This window comes from Daphnia pulex, chromosome 3, assembly GCF_021134715.1.
Source record: "Daphnia pulex isolate KAP4 chromosome 3, ASM2113471v1".
NCBI classification, from domain to species: Eukaryota; Metazoa; Arthropoda; class Branchiopoda; order Diplostraca; family Daphniidae; genus Daphnia; species Daphnia pulex.
The window spans coordinates 11,833,086-11,851,793 of record NC_060019.1 but is presented as its reverse complement, the minus strand read 5'-3'; the positions used below and the strand labels follow the sequence as shown (position 1 = coordinate 11,851,793).

General features: G+C 38.0%; 5 protein-coding genes across 7 annotated transcripts; 2 read left to right on the top strand and 3 right to left on the bottom strand.

The window, feature by feature from the left end:
- Positions 1-4,762: 4,762 nt before the first annotated feature.
- LOC124191317 lies at positions 4,763-6,712 on the bottom strand. Of its 2 annotated transcripts, XM_046584480.1 has the most exons (6): positions 6,531-6,712; positions 6,415-6,467; positions 6,179-6,326; positions 5,889-6,008; positions 5,322-5,520; positions 4,763-5,194 (listed from the first exon to the last, which is right to left on the bottom strand). In XM_046584480.1, the coding sequence occupies exons 3-6, from the start codon at positions 6,310-6,312 to the stop codon at positions 4,850-4,852; spliced, it is 798 nt and encodes a 265-aa protein (XP_046440436.1). In that variant the 5' UTR covers positions 6,313-6,326; positions 6,415-6,467; positions 6,531-6,712; the 3' UTR covers positions 4,763-4,849. The 2 variants fall into 2 exon arrangements, with proteins under 2 accessions (XP_046440436.1, XP_046440435.1); XM_046584479.1 differs by having other exon boundaries at positions 6,415-6,712.
- A 118-nt stretch (positions 6,713-6,830) lies between these two features.
- On the bottom strand, positions 6,831-8,425 carry LOC124191318 (chromobox protein homolog 1-like). Of its 2 annotated transcripts, none has more exons than XM_046584481.1 (5): positions 8,288-8,425; positions 7,872-8,046; positions 7,556-7,805; positions 7,387-7,484; positions 6,831-7,280 (listed from the first exon to the last, which is right to left on the bottom strand). In XM_046584481.1, exons 2-5 carry the CDS (start codon positions 7,988-7,990, stop codon positions 7,124-7,126), a joined length of 624 nt encoding a protein of 207 aa, XP_046440437.1. In that variant the 5' UTR covers positions 7,991-8,046; positions 8,288-8,425; the 3' UTR covers positions 6,831-7,123. The 2 variants fall into 2 exon arrangements, with proteins under 2 accessions (XP_046440437.1, XP_046440438.1); XM_046584482.1 differs by having other exon boundaries at positions 7,872-8,048; positions 8,291-8,388.
- A 181-nt stretch (positions 8,426-8,606) lies between these two features.
- Positions 8,607-11,374, top strand: LOC124191315 (heterogeneous nuclear ribonucleoprotein A1, A2/B1 homolog). Its single transcript, XM_046584476.1, has 9 exons — positions 8,607-8,833; positions 8,969-9,111; positions 9,209-9,329; positions 9,389-9,599; positions 9,661-9,942; positions 10,007-10,132; positions 10,185-10,316; positions 10,605-10,692; positions 10,822-11,374. The coding sequence occupies exons 1-8, from the start codon at positions 8,729-8,731 to the stop codon at positions 10,664-10,666; spliced, it is 1,182 nt and encodes a 393-aa protein (XP_046440432.1). The 5' UTR covers positions 8,607-8,728; the 3' UTR covers positions 10,667-10,692; positions 10,822-11,374.
- A 654-nt stretch (positions 11,375-12,028) lies between these two features.
- On the top strand, positions 12,029-16,677 carry LOC124191314 (kinesin-like protein KIF18A). The gene is made up of 13 exons (XM_046584475.1): positions 12,029-12,259; positions 12,428-12,658; positions 12,743-12,978; positions 13,068-13,225; positions 13,283-13,498; positions 13,556-13,721; positions 13,790-13,989; positions 14,058-14,488; positions 14,555-14,774; positions 14,852-15,031; positions 15,256-15,570; positions 15,682-16,091; positions 16,173-16,677. The coding sequence occupies exons 2-13, from the start codon at positions 12,465-12,467 to the stop codon at positions 16,219-16,221; spliced, it is 2,775 nt and encodes a 924-aa protein (XP_046440431.1). The 5' UTR covers positions 12,029-12,259; positions 12,428-12,464; the 3' UTR covers positions 16,222-16,677.
- A 256-nt stretch (positions 16,678-16,933) lies between these two features.
- Positions 16,934-18,589, bottom strand: LOC124191316 (endonuclease 8-like 1). Its single transcript, XM_046584477.1, has 5 exons — positions 18,163-18,589; positions 17,840-18,100; positions 17,609-17,760; positions 17,382-17,534; positions 16,934-17,278 (listed from the first exon to the last, which is right to left on the bottom strand). The coding sequence occupies exons 1-5, from the start codon at positions 18,465-18,467 to the stop codon at positions 17,097-17,099; spliced, it is 1,053 nt and encodes a 350-aa protein (XP_046440433.1). The 5' UTR covers positions 18,468-18,589; the 3' UTR covers positions 16,934-17,096.
- Between the last annotated feature and the right edge of the window lie 119 nt (positions 18,590-18,708).

Sequence of the window (18,708 nt, the reverse complement as noted above, 5' to 3'; positions counted from 1 at the left end):
GCGGCCCGTCCGTCCGTAGCCTACGTAGGCTATAGGACTCTTTTTTCCCAGCTTTATTTTGATTTATTTCTTTCGCTCTCCAACAATAGCAAACAATCCAATAGGCTCCATCAGCTCTCTTTCTATTATACTCTCTCTCGGACTGAAACCCTTTTTGAATTCATTTCTTTTTATCGCCTTATAGAGAGAGAGTTTCAAATAAAGCCTTTCGCGGCGGATGCTGTGTGTAGAGAGAGATGCGCCTGCTCCTGCTTGTACATCACTTTCTTTTTAGCACCCGCGCCGCGTTTATGCCCCGGAAATTTATATAATTGCATCAACTCGCTCGTCGTCGTCGTCGACCGGTCGCCGGAAATTTGCCGAAATCCGCGGGAGGTGAGATTCATCATAACAATAACACTCTCAATAATATATAGCACAGCACTTAAATCAAATTTGATTAAACATGCACCTCTCTGCGCTATATTTCTTTTCGCGAATGTTTCACGCTGTCAAACCGTGACGCCATTACACCCACCGGTGCTGGGATAAAATAAAAACAAGGACATAATATACTTGTATATATATCAATTGATCGTTATCCAATATATACATCACAAGTGCAGGTTGCAGCATCTGATGCTGGACCGGTGCTTGCTGCTGTCTAATAGATCAATGGAGCATATGCCCAGAGCAGGTCACATATGTGTAATAAAAGAGCCAGCGTTTGTTTTTAGCGAAATTCAATATAAGCGCGCGTCCGATAGGCTGTCGCTTGCAGCTAATCATTCCTCCAGCAGCGCAGGTCATTTATATATGAAGCGCTCCTCTATTATACTTTGTATCCTATAGCCTACACAGATGTAGCGCAATTTTTATTCTTTTTTATTTTGGGTCCGACCCGTCATATCCACGCTAATTAATGAATGCTACACACACAGCGAGGCGCTATGTATAGACACAAATAATTCATCTCTGACGCCTATAATAACAAAGAAAAGCACGACAGCCAATCTCAGATGTAAGAAAAAGAAGAACCCCATTTTCATTTGAAAAAGAAAATTGAGATGTTCCTTTTTTCCCTCTTTCATATTAAAAAAGGCTGCCCGGCTACTGTTGCTGGATATCGTCCGTGACGCGTGCGGATAAGCCGACAAAAGTGCTGCTGGGGGGTGTATTTTGTTTTTAATTGTGTGACGTGTGTGCTGGATAAAGATAGTGACGCGGAACGACGAGTGACACGATATTTCCATCTCACGACCCCTATATAGGCGCGACTAATGCACTGTGCGTTCCGTCAGGAGTTGCCGACTGTTTGCATTGCTGTGTGTGTCGACACTCGTGACACCTTGAGAGTGCCAGAGCGATTCAGGGATATAAAAGATAGTCATCAATCGCCGTTGTGCTTTGCTGCTCGTAAAAGGAAGCGATTCTCTTTTATATAAATTCAACTGACGTTTATATAGCTGTCTTTAATCACATCTGGATTGATTCTGGTGATTTATTTCATTGGACATCAGTTTGTAATAGGCCAATACAGTTCGACTAATTTCTACTATATACCGGACTAAATGCTAAGCCTATAATCTACCTTTTCCTATATTTCTTCTTCTTATATCGACAGTTTTCGATTACCTTATTTTGTCATATATGAAATCGATTTGCTTTTGGAGTTTGGACGGGACTTGGGACCACTTTTGTGCTATCACAGACGTCAATGCGACTATTTATTCATTATCATCTTGTTAATTCACAGTTTACAACCTGTGTGAAATACGTGACCTGTAAGTTATATAAAACTTTTCCAACGATTATCGGAGCAGCGACAATCCAACTTTTCCTGCGCCCTTTTTCCTTATTTCTAATAATATCAAATATTTAATAAAGAAGATGAATAAACAAAAGTTTATAGACATTTTTAGCGTCAACGAACAGCAATTAAATAATTTCTACGAAGTAATTGGTTTGAAAAACTTAACTTATAGTGCACCAGCACGCTTTTATACTTTTATGCAGATTTCAAGAATGAATTTCTGGAGACGAAATTCAAATTGTAACGTGACAAATAATTTGAAGGTGTATATATTCGGCGACAACGTCGAAAGGTGATGCCACACTGTTTAAATATTTAGATATTTTTCCTCGTGAAATATTTGTTGCATGCAAACTGTCAGCAGAATGCGGAAACAAACAAACAAATTCAATTGGTGGAATATTATACACATGATGAGATGGAGGAAGATCACATAGTAGTTGGTAGCTATAGCACGCTACAGCGCTTAGATACGGACAAAAACTAAATTGCTCCATTTAAAAAAAAATCTATTCTCAATTTGGTTAGTTACGCTAATTAAGTAAAAAGGCCCCGTAAAATCAACAACTATCAGCGATCACTCCGCGCATATTGAAAATGAGGATACTATGCCGATGGCGTTGCGCTGGGGGTATACATAAAGGCTCAACAGCTGTCATTTACTCATTGGTGTATAATCATTAGCTCTCCTGAGGGGGTTGGGGGAATTAATTGGAATTCGAATAAAAATAGCCTCCAGAGGTGCTGTAATTAAATGAGAGAGAAAATCACCTTCCGGTGCAGGAAATTTATATTGACGTTCATGATATGAGCCTTATATATTTTCGAGTCCTATCAAGTTGGAAATAAGAATAATTTACACAAGGTACACAACGATAGAGTGCAAAAGTTTCCAAGGGTTTTTTCCGCCATTATATACGCCGCGAGCAGCACGGAAGAATAAAATGTTGAAAAAAGTAAATGTTGTAACAACTTTTGGACGTTTTCAGATTTGTTTCCTGATCAATCTTGATCTCTGGTACTCTAATATAGTTCATGCATATATACAGAGGAAAAAGTATAGCCTACAATTCCGTATCCTCTCGTATACATCACAAATAAATCTTTGACGTTAACATCAGCACGCGCGCTTCTCTATCCAGCCGAGCAACTTTTTAATACAACCGCGGCGCGCTGTTGACTGCGGGACTTTATTTTCGGTCACAATTCCTTTAGTCTCGGATGCATCACAGTCAGCAGCTGCATTTCAGACGAGACTGATATTGGAAATTTATATTGTATTCTAATCCGGCAACCAAAGTTTACTTTCGCTTTGTCCCCCCCCCACCATTTTCTCTTTTTTTGTTTTGTTCGGTTACTGGTAAAACTTAAACCGATGGCGTCGTCGTCTCTCCACTATATAGTATATCGTCTAACATGGAAACAAAGAGCTGGTGCTGATGCTGGTAGAGCTCAGCAGGTTTGTACTGCAGCGGCCCACGCGCTTCTTTTTTTCCGGCGCCCGCCCACCATGTGATGACGTCAGACGCCGCCGTTTATGTATACCCAGCCAGACCGACCCAGCAAAGTCTTCAATATAATTTGATGTATCCTTTTATCGGCTGTGATCCTGTTGGCTCGTCATCCTATGTATACAGGCCAGAGCCCTTCAAATGCACATCGATGTGTGCTCTTATATGTTTCTCGGTTTGGCTGCTCTTCCTCATTCCCGTGGTGTGTGTGTGTATAATCATTGCAAGCGGAACTGTTATATGTATTTATATACAACGGATGAAATGTCTTCTCCGGCTTCATCAGGATAAATCAACCCTGAAATAAAACTGCGCCGGCGGCGGATCAAATATTAAATAACCCGAATCCGGATACAACGCAACAACTCAGAGTCAAAATGACATTTCACATTCGAAAAGGCAAAAATAAATTCAAATTCACATTTTTACTGGGAATAAAGCGATGTTGCATCTATATCTATTGAAAGCGGTTGTAAAAATTTGAATAACCAGCAGTCTAACTTTGCGTTGCGCTATTTCCGTTTGTTCGACACAATCGCTTTGCGACACAGCCGCCCTATACTACCAGCCAGTTTTTGAATCTCACTCCGTGTAATCACTGCTGCCTTGCGCTTCCATAATAGAACATTTCATTCCTTTTCCAATTGGACTGAAAGGTATCATATAGACGTCTTCAAAAATTCAGCGAAGCCATAGCCCTAATCTTCTCTCGTTTAATTAAGACTCTGCTTTTCATTTCTTTCCGTTTTCTAAGACGAGAATGCACGTCCTCTGCCAACTTTCCTCTTCAAACGACTATGCTTGAAATCATTGACTTTATTTCTCATCTGAGACATTCTGATTTATTTGATGCAAATTTTTTTAAATTTTGCTCACAACATTTATTGGGTGTTATATATAATCAATTGGTATTACATATGGGGATAATATTTGCATTTATACATTAGCGCGAATCAAAAGACGTTGCCACGGTATTATTTATCGATTGGTCGATAAAATTTACATACAAGTTTCAACATCACAGCACACGTCATAATTTAGAGTGACACAAAATCACTTGTAAACATCACCCGCCGCCAATCAAATTTCGGAAAACATTTGACAAAATCAAAAGGATATATGATAGTACATTTTCTGGCGTGGGCTAATAATTCAATAGATAACAGCACCATCACAAATTTTGCAATTTAATAAGTTTGCGATACAACTGCGTGTCTATAAAAACCATTTCAATTCACGAAAGTCAAAACTCGCGCTCACAGCTCGAGCCATAGCAACCATCTATATATGCGCATCACATTCACTGCTCAGAAAGTTAAATTGTCATCCATGGAAAAGTCAGTTACGCGTGAAAAGGTGTGACTATTATTATTGTGTTGGCCTTGCGTCAAAGGTAACCGAATAAAAATATAAGAAAAACGATCTATATTTCTATTTTAATATAGCGCGACTTATTCGCCGTGAGAATAGCCCCGAAGCGGAAACTATTATCACAACCATTTTGCTATTGTTAACAACCGCAAAGCTGCACGCGCTATACATTTATTTAAAGGTGAAGCATCACGATACCGTCGTCGTTATCGCCGTCCTGGCAGCCGAGCGACAATTCCCTTTCGTTCACGTAAACGGCCATTGAAATGCTGGGAATGTCCGTCAGGACCGTCGACATTGCTGGCCGTTCCGGTTCTTCGGCCGAAAAGGCCCGATTGTCATAGCTGACGGATCGGATGGCCGTGCTGTAACTCGGGAGCGACACTCGAGTCGATTCTTGGCCGCCATCACTCGGAGCCGCTGATGGGTACCTGTTGGTTATTTCGTGCACACGAGGCACCTCTAAACTGCTGGCCGCTTCACGCTGAAGGCGTCGTCGATCCCGACTTCTTCTTCTCGACTGTGGATGTTACAGCATAATACCAAATCAAAAAGGGCGCCAAATGACATCAGTGTCATGGGGGAGAATAAAAATTGAGTAGATATTATTAACTGGTATTATTATATAGGGGATATATTATGCTTACGGTGGGCGAGTGATGGCGATGGGTTGTGTCGTGAAAGGATTCTTCGTACGAGGGCGGCTTATCTTGATCGGGACTGTACGGAGGCGGACGGTTGCGCAATCGATCCTCCACCAGTCTGTCGAAGCTATCAGTGCTGTAGCGTCTCGAAGTCGAAGACGCCGCTCCCGAATTATTGCTGTTGGGAAAACGACGCTTGAATCTGTCGTTCAAATGATAATGAATTGATTAGATGAATATTTTTATTGGTGGAAAACGCCGATTTTCTTTGATCATACAGTCGTAATATAATTAAACATTTCAGTCATTCGAAAGAGTTTATATATTATCTGATTACGAGCTATACGCTATAAAAGATCGATTGATTTGTCATACAATTCTTTCAACGTTTAATTTAAAAGAATTTCTTTATTATAGCGAAATATTCAGGTACTATGTTCTATTTTTGGCCATTAGGTTATTCTAATACTGCACGAAAAGTTAACAAATAAGTGGTGAAATGGTTAGTGTACTTTGAGTTGCGTAATCACTAACTAAATTGCGTATTTTATTTTTATATAATTGACTTACGCGTTCCAGATAAGCGCCAAAAGTATAGTCAGAGCCACGATAATAGCAGCACCAACGGCCACCTGTGCGGCCATTTTATAGCTATCCGTCACGCTCGAATTTTCTCCGTTATCAACCGGACTGAATAATAAAATAAAATGGTTTTATTTTCCATGCAGTCAACAAGCTACATATCGTTGGTTAATCTATAGTACGCCAATAAATTTTCCGGGATTAGTTGTCCATTGCAAAAGTCCCAATGAAAAAAGGAAATATCAAAATTCGAATTCATTCAATGTATAACATTTTACCTTTTTGTTGTCGGGTTATAAGGTGGTTCAGTACTAGTTTCATTTAAGTGCGAGGACCAATTGATGAATCTTGGTCGCGAAATCTGAATTTGTAGCGTCAAAGATGGTTCGTTCTGGAATTCCGTAGAAACCATCGCAAAGGAATTGTCTTTAATGATGAATGAAAGCAGTTAGGAAATTAATAAGATACATTTAGATTCATGAAAACATTTTAAATCAAGGATCTAGTCGCCTACATTTGTATTTTCTCTGAATTGGTCCAAATTCAGGATAATATTCCGCTGTATTTCTAATTCAAAGGTTACGTCAATCCCAACAGTCCCAAGATTCGAATATTGAAATTATTAGTTACAATTGTAAAAGGAAACTACCACGATATTTGCACTTTTTGACGTTTGTGTTACGCCATCAGTTTTTCTTTTTCGTCTTTCGAACTTGGCACAGTTTGGAGCGAAGTGAACTAACACCGTTACGTCGGTTAATGGACTAGAGCTTTACCTTTTTTGCCGTTTAGCCATCTTTCTAACCCAAGAGCCCATGGAAAAATACTTTTTATCAACAAGACTTTTTTTATCAAGCCGTAAGATTAAGGTCACGCGGGTAAATGAATAGTTTGTACTGATAGCAGTTCAGCTATAGTGGCAGCATGACGTACGAAAAAGTTGACGTTGTATTTCTGGTTACTTCGATCGTACATTTGGAAAAGAAAACTCGAAGACAGGGAATATAACTCGGGGCGTTCATGGAAACTTAAAAACAATGCCGAGCGTGCAAAAAACTCGAAGACCATAATGCAAATGAAAATGAGTAAATGAACGAAAAATGAGGGATTGTTGTGACGTGGGAGGATACGGAGAAGTAAGACAAGTTTCGCGTGGTTCAGTATTTTAGTTAAAACCAGCTTAATAGCATTTTAAGACATCGAAATTTGAGGATTTTAACTATTTATTCGGTTGCGTCTTTCTCTTTGACGTCACCGTCGTCATTGTCGTTGGCGTTGCTATGCCATGTCAGGCGCTCTTCATAAAACTGAATCACGACCTGTGGACATTGCTTGTTGGCTTGGCGGGCTGGAACTAGATCTGCTTCATCGCTGGATTTCCTGTAAGATTTAAAAATAATCAAAAAAAAACGTGTTAATTAAGATGCTGTAACTTGTGATACAATAGCATATGACATTGAACAACTTTTTGTTTTACTATACGAACCATTTCATAAGAAACATGAGTTCGCCACTAGAATCTGTGGCGCCGATAATCTTTTCGGGGTCAAGTCCTCGTTCAAACCCTCTTGGACGATTTTCTTCCTGGAAGTCACAAATAAAACGTATAAATGATCATAACCAAAGCCAACTTATTGTCGTGAAATTCCACAAACCTCCGAAGTCTTCTTCTTTGCTGGTCTTTTTTCTTCTGTGGTTTTTTTGTCACGTTCTTCAATTGGGAGTGAACGCTTTTTCTCTTTTTTGTCAATTTCTTTCTTTTTTTCCTTTTCCTTTTCTTTTCTTTTTTCCTCAAATTCTGAAATCAAAGCAGGGCAGTCTAGGTTTTCCTCAGGTTCCCAGGTATTGTCATCATCATCGTAGCCTTTCCACTTTAGGAGATATTCAACTCGGCCATTTCGTACTCTGAATTTGATAGATGACATTTGTTGGTCAATAATGATCAACGACAATATAAATATTTATATATACCTTCTATCCATAACTTTTTCAACAGAGTATTCCTCTTCAGCAGGACTTTCTGTTGCTGGAGTAGCAGGAGTTTGTTCATCCAAAACTTCTTTCTCTTTCCCTTTTGTGCTTCGGCCCATGTTGGAAATTGTGTAGCTTTTTTCACAAATACTAATTTCTAAAAGAGCTGACTTATCTGCAAATAAACAGATAAAAAGATTATATATCACGGCCACAGTGGAGTCTGATCACACGAGAAATAGACATTTTTGTTGAGGGGATTAATCACGAGCTTGGTTACATAGACGTTTCTCACCGCCACAATCGAATATAATAAATATAATAGATTATTTTGGCATGGGCAAATGATATGAAATAAGTGTAGTTTTCTGGGCATTCAAAAATATTTTGTGGCTGATGGAACCAAACTCAATTACCTTAACTTAATTCGCGTGATAAAAAACGTTGAAAAGTCTGTAACAAACCGACAAGAAATGCGTTTAGTAGGAAACCATGACTCTAAGGGGAAAAAAGGAGAGCGAGAAAAGGGCGCCAAATTTGCACTTAATAAAAAAAATAAAATAATTATTGATAAAAATATTAAGTGGTCCAAAAGATACAAGAACAAATTCTAAATTTTTCCAGCTATTTATTCTAGTTGTTTTTATAAAACATAATCAAATTAGAAGAAAAAAATAATAAAATAAATACTGATTGCTGTTGGGAAATCGTACAACTTGGCAACGTTGCAATCGAGACAAAATTTGGCAACATTGTTCCTTCCCTTCCGACTTTGCTGGATGACGCTTTGATCAAAGCATAAGAAGAAGAAGTGAGCAATCCCGGCGTACTTGTGTTACACGTTGGTTAGTCGAAAAATGAAATCCGAAACCGAAGAACAACAGCAGCAACAGCCTGAGCCGGTCGTTGAAGAAGAAGAACGAGAAACTAAACCACCAGCAACAGAACAACACACCGTTAAGGTTAGATTTTGCTTTATTAATAAATAAAATTGCTGATGATGGAACCCCTAGTTTTGCGACCCTTGACGTATTGTGAAACGTAGTTTTAAGTTCCTTGTTTATTTAAATGACACAAACATTCTATTTGATTTGTAGGAGAAACCTGAAGCTGAGCAGTTTCGAAAGTTGTTCATTGGTGGACTTGACTATCGCACAACTGATGAATCCCTGAAAAAACATTTTGAACAATGGGGCCAGATTGTGGATGTTGTTGTAATGAAGGACCCCAAGACGAGGAAGTAAGTTGATACCAGTCTTTCATACCTTGGAATGCTATTTTGATAAAGTGTTCTTAATGTTAAAATGAAAATTAATTTGGGGTAATGATTCTTTCAGGTCTCGTGGTTTTGGATTTGTAACATATGCCCGAGCTTTCATGGTAGATGAAGCCCAAGCAGCAAGACCTCACAGAGTAGATGGCAGAGAGGTTGAGCCAAAGCGTGCTGTCCCTAGAGATGTTAGTTTGTCTTACTATTGATTCTATTCTAAATATTTGTCTAACATTTTCTTAAATAGTTGATAGGCAAACCTGAAGCAAGCTCAACTGTCAAAAAACTTTTTGTTGGTGGTCTGAGGGATGATGTTGAAGAAGAGGACTTGCAAAAGTACTTTTCAACATTTGGTCCAATCGCCTCAGTGAATGTTGTTACAGAAAAAGAAACCAACAAGAAAAGAGGTTTTGCATTTGTTGAATTTGATGATTATGATCCAGTTGACAAAGTTGTTTGTAAGTACATGGCCTACATTTTTCTGGTATCTTGTAACTAAAAAAATCTTGTGTGTTCTAGTGATTCGTGACCACACTGTTAAAGGAAGACATTTAGATGTTAAAAAAGCTATCAGCAAAGCTGATATGGATAAGATGAAGCGTGGCGGTCCTTCTCCTGGATCGTCACCTTCAGGTCGTGGTGATTACCGCGGGTATCGAGATAGCGGCCGAGGTGACCGAAACGCCGACAGAGGCGGGGATTTGTGGGAACGACGGGATTCATGGAGCAACGGAGGAGGTTCTGGTGGGGGCTGGAGCAATGGAGATCATTGGGTTGGTGGAGGATCTAGTAGTTATCGAGGTAAGTTTTTAAATAAAATTGACTTATTATCACTTTTTAATCTATTTATCTACTCTTTAACTAGGAGGAAATGGTGGAGGTCGCGGTGGAGATTATGGTAATGGACAATGGGAAGGTTCGAACTGGGGTGGCAATCAAAGTAGTGGCGCTGGTTGGAGTGGTGGTTCCCCAGGTTATGGAACAAGCTCAGGTATGTATTTCTTTATCAATATTTTGAACATTAATTAAAATATAACTTTTAGGTGGTAACTCATGGGGTGGTGATTATGACAATGGCTATGGAGGGAACATGAGAGATTTCAACCAAGGAGGCGGTCCAGTGAGAAATAGCTACGTAACCGAACGATCAGTGCCATACACTCGCGACTATGGAGGTAAAGTTGTCTTAACTATTTGAACTCATTTTCTAACTTTTTTTTAGATTCCTATTGAAAGTAAAAACTTCCTCGTCATTGAGCACAATTTCACTGGACAAGGAAGAATTGAATGTAAAGGCTAGAATCAGAAATGAAAAGCCGAGTAGGGATGCGTTTAGTAATGTGAATGTGTCATGCAGTTGCAAATTTCTGTGCTTGATGAAATATCGAGAATTTAAAGGCCTTGCAGTTATGATTCCATGAAATCGGATTGACAGGTGATCTAATCTGTTTCTGATTCAAAAGGTGCAGGGCGAGGTGGTGGCTTTACAGGTAGCCCCAGTTACGGGGGTTCGCGACGTTATTAGTAGACAAGTCCCATCTTCCCCTCTAGGTAAGTTTGAGGTTTATTACCATCAGGCCTTCTAGCCCGTTTCATAGGGACAAGTTGAGCCGCAATCTGAAGAGATAAAGAATGTTGGAAGGAGACAGGTTAGGATAAGATGTGCGTTTCATCTCCTAGGTGTCGTCATGTTGTTCTGTAGCCAAACCAGAACAGGAGCAGTGAGCCAGGTCCAAGATTCATCAATTAAGTGAAGGCAGTTACAACTATCAGCCAACCAGCAGTACCGAACAAGGCCGCTAACGCTTAGCGAAAACATCCTAAACCTCGGACAGGATAGCAGCTTCGATCGACACTTAGAATGCAAGATTCAGGCAGTGTGATATAGATTTCGTCGCCAACTGCCACCTTGTCCCCTCCCCTTCTCGTAAATGGATCTTAACGTCGTTTTCTTCATTTTCTACATGTGAACTACATTTTTTTTTCTTCAGTTTTTTTTTAACACCCACGTGTTTGAGTTATCCCTTTTTTTACAACTAAATGGATGTGTAGTTGCTTAGCTTATCGTCTCGTTGGCTTAATTATTGGCGATTAGCTCTCCGACCATTGATTTTCTCTCCCAATCATATTGGACACATGTCAAATACGTGTAGGTGTGCGCCGAATCGCGAGAATTTTAAATCTAAATCACTCAATTTTTGATTTTCATCATCAATACACTTCATCGATCCCATTCTGCTGTTATTGTGCATTATTTGTTTTTACCGAGAAATGTTTTCGTCTAGATCACCCTTGTTTTTCTTAATTTTTATTTTATGTAATAATAGCTTGGGTAATTACAACTATTAAAACTGAATTTTAAGTGAACACTATTAAAACTGAATTTTAAGTGAACACTATTCCACCTTTGAAAATAAAGAAAATAAGTAATTTTTCGAGGTACGCAGGTTGAAAGGATGTTGGCGTTTGCAGTATTTTCTACCTTTGAATATGTTAAGGTAACGTCTGGAATAGGTGTGGTGCCTTGTGGCCTATGCCTATTGCTCTCTATAAAATGAAAATTAGGGTCAAATTAAATAACTGGGCTAGTTGACAACGAAATGGTAATGTTTTAAAGTTTTTTGTCCAAGTTTGAGTGAATTGTTTTTTGAATTGGTAAACTCAAACCAGATTTTTTTTTTTTACAGTTGTGTATTGTCATAGAAAACGCCTTTTTTAGAGTATTGTATTTTTTTTAACACTAAATAACGTTATCAGCTTTGGATTTTAATTGTTAAATAATAGTGAACAGAAAAAATTTTAAAAACTATTTTCAATCATCGATACTTGTAAACCGATATTTTGTTAAGTATCGATGTGTTAGGGATAAGATTTTGATTGGTCCATTTAAAAAATAGATGCGTTAAGGAGGGGTAAACCTGAATTTGTACTGGTGGCAACACTGCCTTAACTGAAACCGTTGAGTCAAGCCACATTCAAAAGAGCTAGTCTTTTTTGTATGAAAGTGTTCACATCCTCTTCGGTGTTTTGATAATTCACAAAACTTTATCACAGTAATTGACTGTTTTACTAAATTAACAACTGAGTCTGTGTGCCGCTTTTCAAAAATTGAGAACGGGTAAGAATTTGATTTTGTAATAAATGATTCAACTGTTTTGAATATGAGAATCAATCCAGTAATACTCTTTCCTTTCTTTGTGCCATTTACCTCCTAATTATTGATGCATCATTCTTGTAAATCTACTTATTGATGTTCAAAGATGCTTACTATTGTATTTTTGTTCAGACTTTGATAGTTAAATCTCAGATCTCAAACCTGGGATATGAAACCCCCACTTCGGCAGGTGAGGAACTCTCCTCGCACAGGATTTGCAAGAAGACAGAACAGTAACAATGTAGTTATGCGTGGTACACTGGGGGAAGGAATTGGTGCTTCTGCCGAAGTTCAGAGCTCAAACATCAGAGTTGCTGTTAGAGTGAGACCTTTTAATGAACGTGAAAAATCCACCAGCTCAAGGTAAAGTTAGGGCATTGTTAAAAATAATCTGTTTTTCTTTGTTTTAGATTAAAGATTTTCTAATTAAAATTTATTTTTTTAAAGAAATTCTGTTAAAGTGGCAAATGACAAGCTGTTGGTGTTTGATCCTAAGGATGAGGATGATAATTTTTTTTATCACGGAGTTAAACAAAACAATAGAGATTTCACAAAGAAGGCTCACAAAGATGCCCATTTTGCATTTGATGCTGTATTTGCACCTGAATCAACCAATGAAGAAGTTTTTGAAGGAACAACAAAAGCAGTTGTTGATGCTGTTTTAGAGGGTTTCAACTGTTCAGGTACACCCTTCACTCAATAAGAGCACATATTTTGTAATTGTAATAAATTATTAAGTTACTCATGTGCCTTCTTATCCCTTCGATTATAGTATTCGCTTATGGCGCTACTGGGGCTGGAAAGACTCATACTATGCTTGGGACCCAACAAAATCCCGGTATCATTTTCTTAACTGTAATGGACCTTTATCGTCGAATGGAAGAACTAAGAGGAACAAAGAAATTTGAGATTTCTGTTTCGTATCTTGAGGTGAAAACTGCTTTAAACTAATGTTCAGGAACCTTGAAAAATCTTTTCCTTTTTCAGGTTTATAACGAAAACGTCAGAGATCTGTTGGCTCAATCAAATTTTTTAACGATTCGAGATAACGGAAATGATGGTATTACTGTGACGGGACTTTCTTTGGTAAAACCAAACGGTGCGGAAGATTTACTTTCGCTTTTGAAATACGGTAACAGTAACCGAACTCAGCATCCGACCGATCACAATGCAGAATCGTCGCGATCTCATGCGGTTTTCCAAGTAAATATAAATATATTTTTGTGTTATCGTTCAGAGTAATTAAACTAGTTACATTAGGTATGGATCAAACAAAGTGATCGTGCCTCTGGATTAAGTAACAATTTCAAAGTGGCAAAAATGTCTCTCATCGATCTAGCCGGATCAGAAAGAGGATGTGCCACAGGGCATACTGGCGAACGATTCCGAGAGGGTAATAATATCAACAGGTCTCTCCTAGCGCTAGGTAACACTGGAAGTAAAATGTCATTATGCATAAGCTAATCTTAGCGTTTTTTTCTATTTTTGGAACAGGAAATTGTATTAATGCCTTGGCTGAGGGACGCAGGCACGTACCTTATCGCGATTCGAAACTGACACGTCTTTTGCAGGATTCGCTCGGTGGGAATTGCAAAACGGTTATGATTGCAGCGGTTTCTCCATCTAGTGTTACATTAGAAGACACGTACAACACTCTAAAATACGCAGACAGAGCCAAAAATATTAAGTCAAATGTAAGTAATCTAGTTTGATAAGATTTTTCATTCAGATGTCAATATTAACGACGAAATTTAATCATTAGGTGAAGAAAAATGAAAGGTCGGTTCAACTCCATGTGACCCAGTATGAAAAAATGATTTCAGAACTACGGAGTGCGTTAGCCTCCGCAAACGACAGGATAAAAAATTTTGAAGATTCCAAAGTAGTTGCGCAACCTGTTGAACTAGCTGCACCTCTTCCAGTTGAGAATATTCCCTGTTCGAAGTGCTTGTACAAACAAACAAACACCAGCGCAGAAGGCAATTCCACTTTGGTCCCTGATCCAATTCCAGCGTTTCCACCAATTGAATTAAGCAACGCTAGACAAGCTTGGAGTTCCCTTTTTCACGACAGACGAGAAATGCAGCATACGATTGCAATTCTTGATCAACGCGAAAAAGATTTGGAACAAAAAATCGTGATGAAAAAACAGAAAAATAGTCGAGTTGAAAGCATTAGCTTATCAACATTGAGGTATGTATTTTGTGTTTTATTTATGACCGTTTAAACATCGACGCTTACTATTTACCTTATGTGTAGATTGGAAAAGCTTCGTAGTAAACTTGAACGCGAAATATCCTCCCAGAAACCAAGTATCGAGCAAATTGGCAAAAAGAAAGAAGAGCTCTCTAAAAATTTGGAATTAAGCGCTGACAAAGAGATTGCACTAAGTAAGGAATTTGAGCTTGCCATGCAGAACCTTGGAAACGAAGAAATGAAGCAAATTGTCTCTGACGCTATGCGTATGAAGCAACTTGAAGTACTCCACTCTACTTTTTATGTAGCCACTTCTTTCCAAAATTTTAACCACGATTTTGTTTTTAAATTGTTCTTCAGGTTGCCCTTCAAGAGACGAAAGACCAAAACTCGTACTTAACAAAAGCTTTACAAGTTCAATCAGAAGAAAGTGCAAAATCCGAAACTCTCCTTTTGCAGCTCATGAAAATAGCAAAATCATTTTATTTGACACTACGCTCTAAGAGTGCACTTGCAACTTACATGGAAGAAGATTTCAACGTAATTCTTTAATTCATTTGTTTATATCGCATATGTTTAACTATGTCCTCAGTACTGAGTGAGTGTTGGTCTAGAACACAGTGATATAATTTGTGACTAGATTTTTACACTCACCAAGTAAGGTGGAAGATAACGTCGTTTAGCCTAAGTTTAATATTTTCATCTTATTTTTGGCTAGGTTACTAAATAATTAAAGTTTTTAATCGAACCTAATTTCTATTTAGGGCTTGGTCGCAATTGTTGAAGGGCGAGGAATTTGCTGGGCGGATCAAAGAGAAGAAATACTGAGAGAAGAATTCAACCCTTCTTTAAACGATAACGTTACTCTATCTCCACTGACCGAATCGAATCTTCACCTTGATGTCCCTCCCAGCTCAGTACTTTGCCACACGCAAACCGCACCACCACCGCGTGTGGAAACGTTAAATGAACCCGTTTCATCGAACTTCGATGAGACAATTGTTCTTCATTCAACTAATCTAGATGTCACGTTTGATATGAATTTGCATCCAGTAGAACCAACACAGTCAACTGTAAAGGTAAATTTTATTTAAGTTATTTTTTTTTAAATTATTTTTATGATTGTAATTGTAATTATTATTGTTGATATAATGCTCTGTACGTGACAATAGTATTTTTTGCCCCCTCAGTCATCAATGCTCATCGCGGATGGGCCACTGGCGGATCTTCCTACAAATGTTCCATTTCAGTCCGGTTCATTAGCGAACACCACCTTTTCTAGCCCAAATAACAAAGAAAATGTCACAATTCCTAAAACTGGGAATAGTAGCATTCCCGTAAGAACGCCATCCAAAGACCCGAAAAATGGTAATCCCCTCACACCAAAACTTCGAAGAGGTCATTTATTCAGCAAGAGCTCGTCGGATCTCCTGACTTCTCAGAGAACTCAGCAATTCGGTAAGCCTGGGTACATGGCTGCAACAACCGCTTCAAAATTTCGAGGAACGGTTCCGGATGCAGTGTTTGTCGAGCCTGCTCCTGTAGCGCCAATTCCTTCTGGATCATCGAGCCGTTTCGTCAGCACTGGTAACCCTTACAAGTAAGCCCTTGTTGATTAGATCAAATTCTACGTCATAAACTAAACCAAAAATTCATAAATAATAATCCGTATTTTTTCTAGGAAAATTAAGAAATCCGTTTCGACGTTCTCACTTACTCATCGTCGTTGATGGTAAAAACCATATTGTATAAATTCGTTGATCTTCTTTGTAGAGTTTACTCCTTTTTAAACTACATTTAACGTTATGTATACATACATGGTGAGGGGATCAGTGCATTCGTTGATTGCTGGGTTTATAATGCTGCATCATTTGTATCGCTTTACTTCTAGTTTCATACTTACTGTAATATCATTTGTTACCTAATCATCATTTGAGGTGTTTTTAACAAAAAAGCCGTAAAGCGTAAAGCAGCTTTCTATGATCTCCCCAGTGTACATAAAGCTTTTTCAAGAACAATACGTTTGTTGAGAAGCAACTTGTGCCTCCATTGCTATGAATGAAAATTCTTACCTACCTTACTTCTTCTGAGCTTCGTTCCTTAAAATTCGTTTAAATCGCGGAATTCAAGATGTCACCCGTCGTTTACAAATCTTGAACGTATTAATACACTGCTTTGATAATCTATTAATGTTTCTTCTCGACTTAAAATGATTCTACTCATGAATCGACTATTTAATTTCGGTGTCTTCTGAAGATGAGACTAATCTCTTTTAATTCGACAGTTTTGTCGCTGCAACAGTTGTCTAAATTTTGAAAAGAAAGTAAACTAACGGTGACGCTTCCCTTGGTTATTTTCACGTTGGTTATTGTCATGCCTGTGCTCATGTATTGCCAATTATTAACGTTTCAACTGCTACTTATTCTCATATTAGACGTGTTCTATATGTTTGTTCACATTCTGATCTTTTCTTTATATTCGAATTTCTTTTACTTTTCTTCCGCATCTTATGCGACACCTTAGTGGGTTCCAACACAATTTAATTTCAAGAAACAATTTTTGTGAAATAAATAACGAATTAATAAGCTGATAATCAAGTTTTCAATCATGTCGAATTTATCACAGCACCAGAAAAGCGTGGCGAACGACGGGTTGTGACAGCCACCGCAGGTACAGTTGCTTTTGTACTTGAATTGCCTTTTCTGACTCTTTTTTTATTTGCACTTGATGATTCTGAGATATTGTCCGAGATCTGTTGTTTTTTTTTTGGACGCCGAGCGACGCTACCTGTTTGATGTCAAACAAACGAACAAACGATTAAATTAAGTTGAATTACAAATTACAACATAAAGCTGAAAAAATAAAGCTGAAAAATTTAATTTAAATTTACCCTTAGGGACCAAAATCCCTGGTTCTCCTTCGAACCAAATCGTTCGTTTATGTCTATCCTGGAGGTTATTCATGCTGGGGTTTTGGTAACACTGAAGCCAGTTTTCAAAAGCACCATGGTCCTTAAGACCATTTTCTACATCATATCCACCACCTTTGGTTAGAAAATAAACAAAAGTAATCATTGAAGAAATTACAACTAAAGAAAAATTTTCTCTGCAGCATTACTAAGTTTTAACACTTCCATGCACACTGCATGGCAAAGATATAGTGGGTCTTTGACAATAGGTAAAACCTTTTCAGATTTAATAGGGTAGGTAGCAGAATCTTTCCATTTGCATAGCACAGAGTAGGCTTCATCAAATGGAGCAATTTTTGATCTAAAACACAAATACATTTTTTAATTGTTGAAATTTTTGTTATAAATTAACACAAAATGTTCCCAGAAGACCTACCCACCTAAACAATATTTCAGCCCTAAGGTAATTGCCAATTCCATTAAAAAATTTTTGATTTAATAGAACTTCACAAATAGCTTTCTGTTTAAATGCAGGGTCTTCAAGATTTTCAACAATATTTTTGCGAAAGGTTTCATAGTCAGTAATAGGACAAGGTCCTCTATCTGAGCCCCAGTCAGCATTCATCTCCCATCTTCCAAATCTTCGAAAGTCAACAAAATTCAGAACTTGAATTGGAATTTCACTATCTTTTGTGAGGAACCTATTTTGGCCAAGAGGAAATTGTAACTTAGAAACTTAATGTTTCAAAAAATTTTGTTTAACCTCAAATGTGAATGTTTTGGAATGTCATCCACTGTTGATAGTTTGAAACATCCTGACATGCCAAATCGAAAGAGTATGGAGATTTTCTCCAGCTGTCTACCTTTTTTATCTGGTGAGTACTCTTCTAGCCAAAGTTTCATCTCTTTACCTCGTGATTCTGCTTTAATCGTATATAGCGGTACGTCCCATTCAATAACGGGGTTTTTCGAAACCTCAGATTTAAGAATTTTACCAGAAAAAATCAAATCTTTCACTGAGTCATTGATAAATAAACTTGAAATGTGAAGTTCAGGACCCTCAGGCATTTTTTTCCTTTCCAAGTGTTTTGTATTTGTGTTATTTATGTTTTCCTCGTTTCAGACTACACATGATCGGATCGGTACTAACAAACTCTCTCAAACAGCTGTTAACTGTGGATTATGTAGTAAGTAGTACCATGATCTATAAATTTATAGATCATGGTAGTACCTTATTATGGCGCCACTGTCCATGATTTGTGGGCGGTAGGTGTAGGTTTTATAATTACGAAATTTTTTTTTAAATACG

Coding starts and splice junctions, on each gene's coding strand:
- LOC124191318 (XM_046584481.1), bottom strand. CDS start 7,990: ATGGGCCGAAGCACAAAAGGGAAAGAGAAAGAAGTTTTGGATGAACAA. Junction 7,485..7,555: donor CAAAGAAGAAGACTTCGGAG/GTTTGTGGAATT, acceptor TGTGACTTCCAG/GAAGAAAATCGTCCAAGAGG. Junction 7,281..7,386: donor CTCATGTTTCTTATGAAATG/GTTCGTATAGTA, acceptor TAAATCTTACAG/GAAATCCAGCGATGAAGCAG.
- LOC124191314 (XM_046584475.1), top strand. CDS start 12,465: ATGAAACCCCCACTTCGGCAGGTGAGGAACTCTCCTCGCACAGGATTT. Junction 12,659..12,742: donor GAAAAATCCACCAGCTCAAG/GTAAAGTTAGGG, acceptor ATTTTTTTAAAG/AAATTCTGTTAAAGTGGCAA. Junction 14,489..14,554: donor ATTAGCTTATCAACATTGAG/GTATGTATTTTG, acceptor CCTTATGTGTAG/ATTGGAAAAGCTTCGTAGTA.
- LOC124191316 (XM_046584477.1), bottom strand. CDS start 18,467: ATGCCTGAGGGTCCTGAACTTCACATTTCAAGTTTATTTATCAATGAC. Junction 18,101..18,162: donor CCAAAACATTCACATTTGAG/GTTAAACAAAAT, acceptor TGGCCAAAATAG/GTTCCTCACAAAAGATAGTG. Junction 17,761..17,839: donor AGGGCTGAAATATTGTTTAG/GTGGGTAGGTCT, acceptor TTTGTGTTTTAG/ATCAAAAATTGCTCCATTTG.
- LOC124191317 (XM_046584479.1), bottom strand. CDS start 6,312: ATGGTTTCTACGGAATTCCAGAACGAACCATCTTTGACGCTACAAATT. Junction 6,009..6,178: donor TATAACCCGACAACAAAAAG/GTAAAATGTTAT, acceptor TTTATTATTCAG/TCCGGTTGATAACGGAGAAA. Junction 5,521..5,888: donor TTGGCGCTTATCTGGAACGC/GTAAGTCAATTA, acceptor TTTGAACGACAG/ATTCAAGCGTCGTTTTCCCA.
- LOC124191315 (XM_046584476.1), top strand. CDS start 8,729: ATGAAATCCGAAACCGAAGAACAACAGCAGCAACAGCCTGAGCCGGTC. Junction 9,600..9,660: donor TCCAGTTGACAAAGTTGTTT/GTAAGTACATGG, acceptor TGTGTGTTCTAG/TGATTCGTGACCACACTGTT. Junction 10,133..10,184: donor AGGTTATGGAACAAGCTCAG/GTATGTATTTCT, acceptor TATAACTTTTAG/GTGGTAACTCATGGGGTGGT.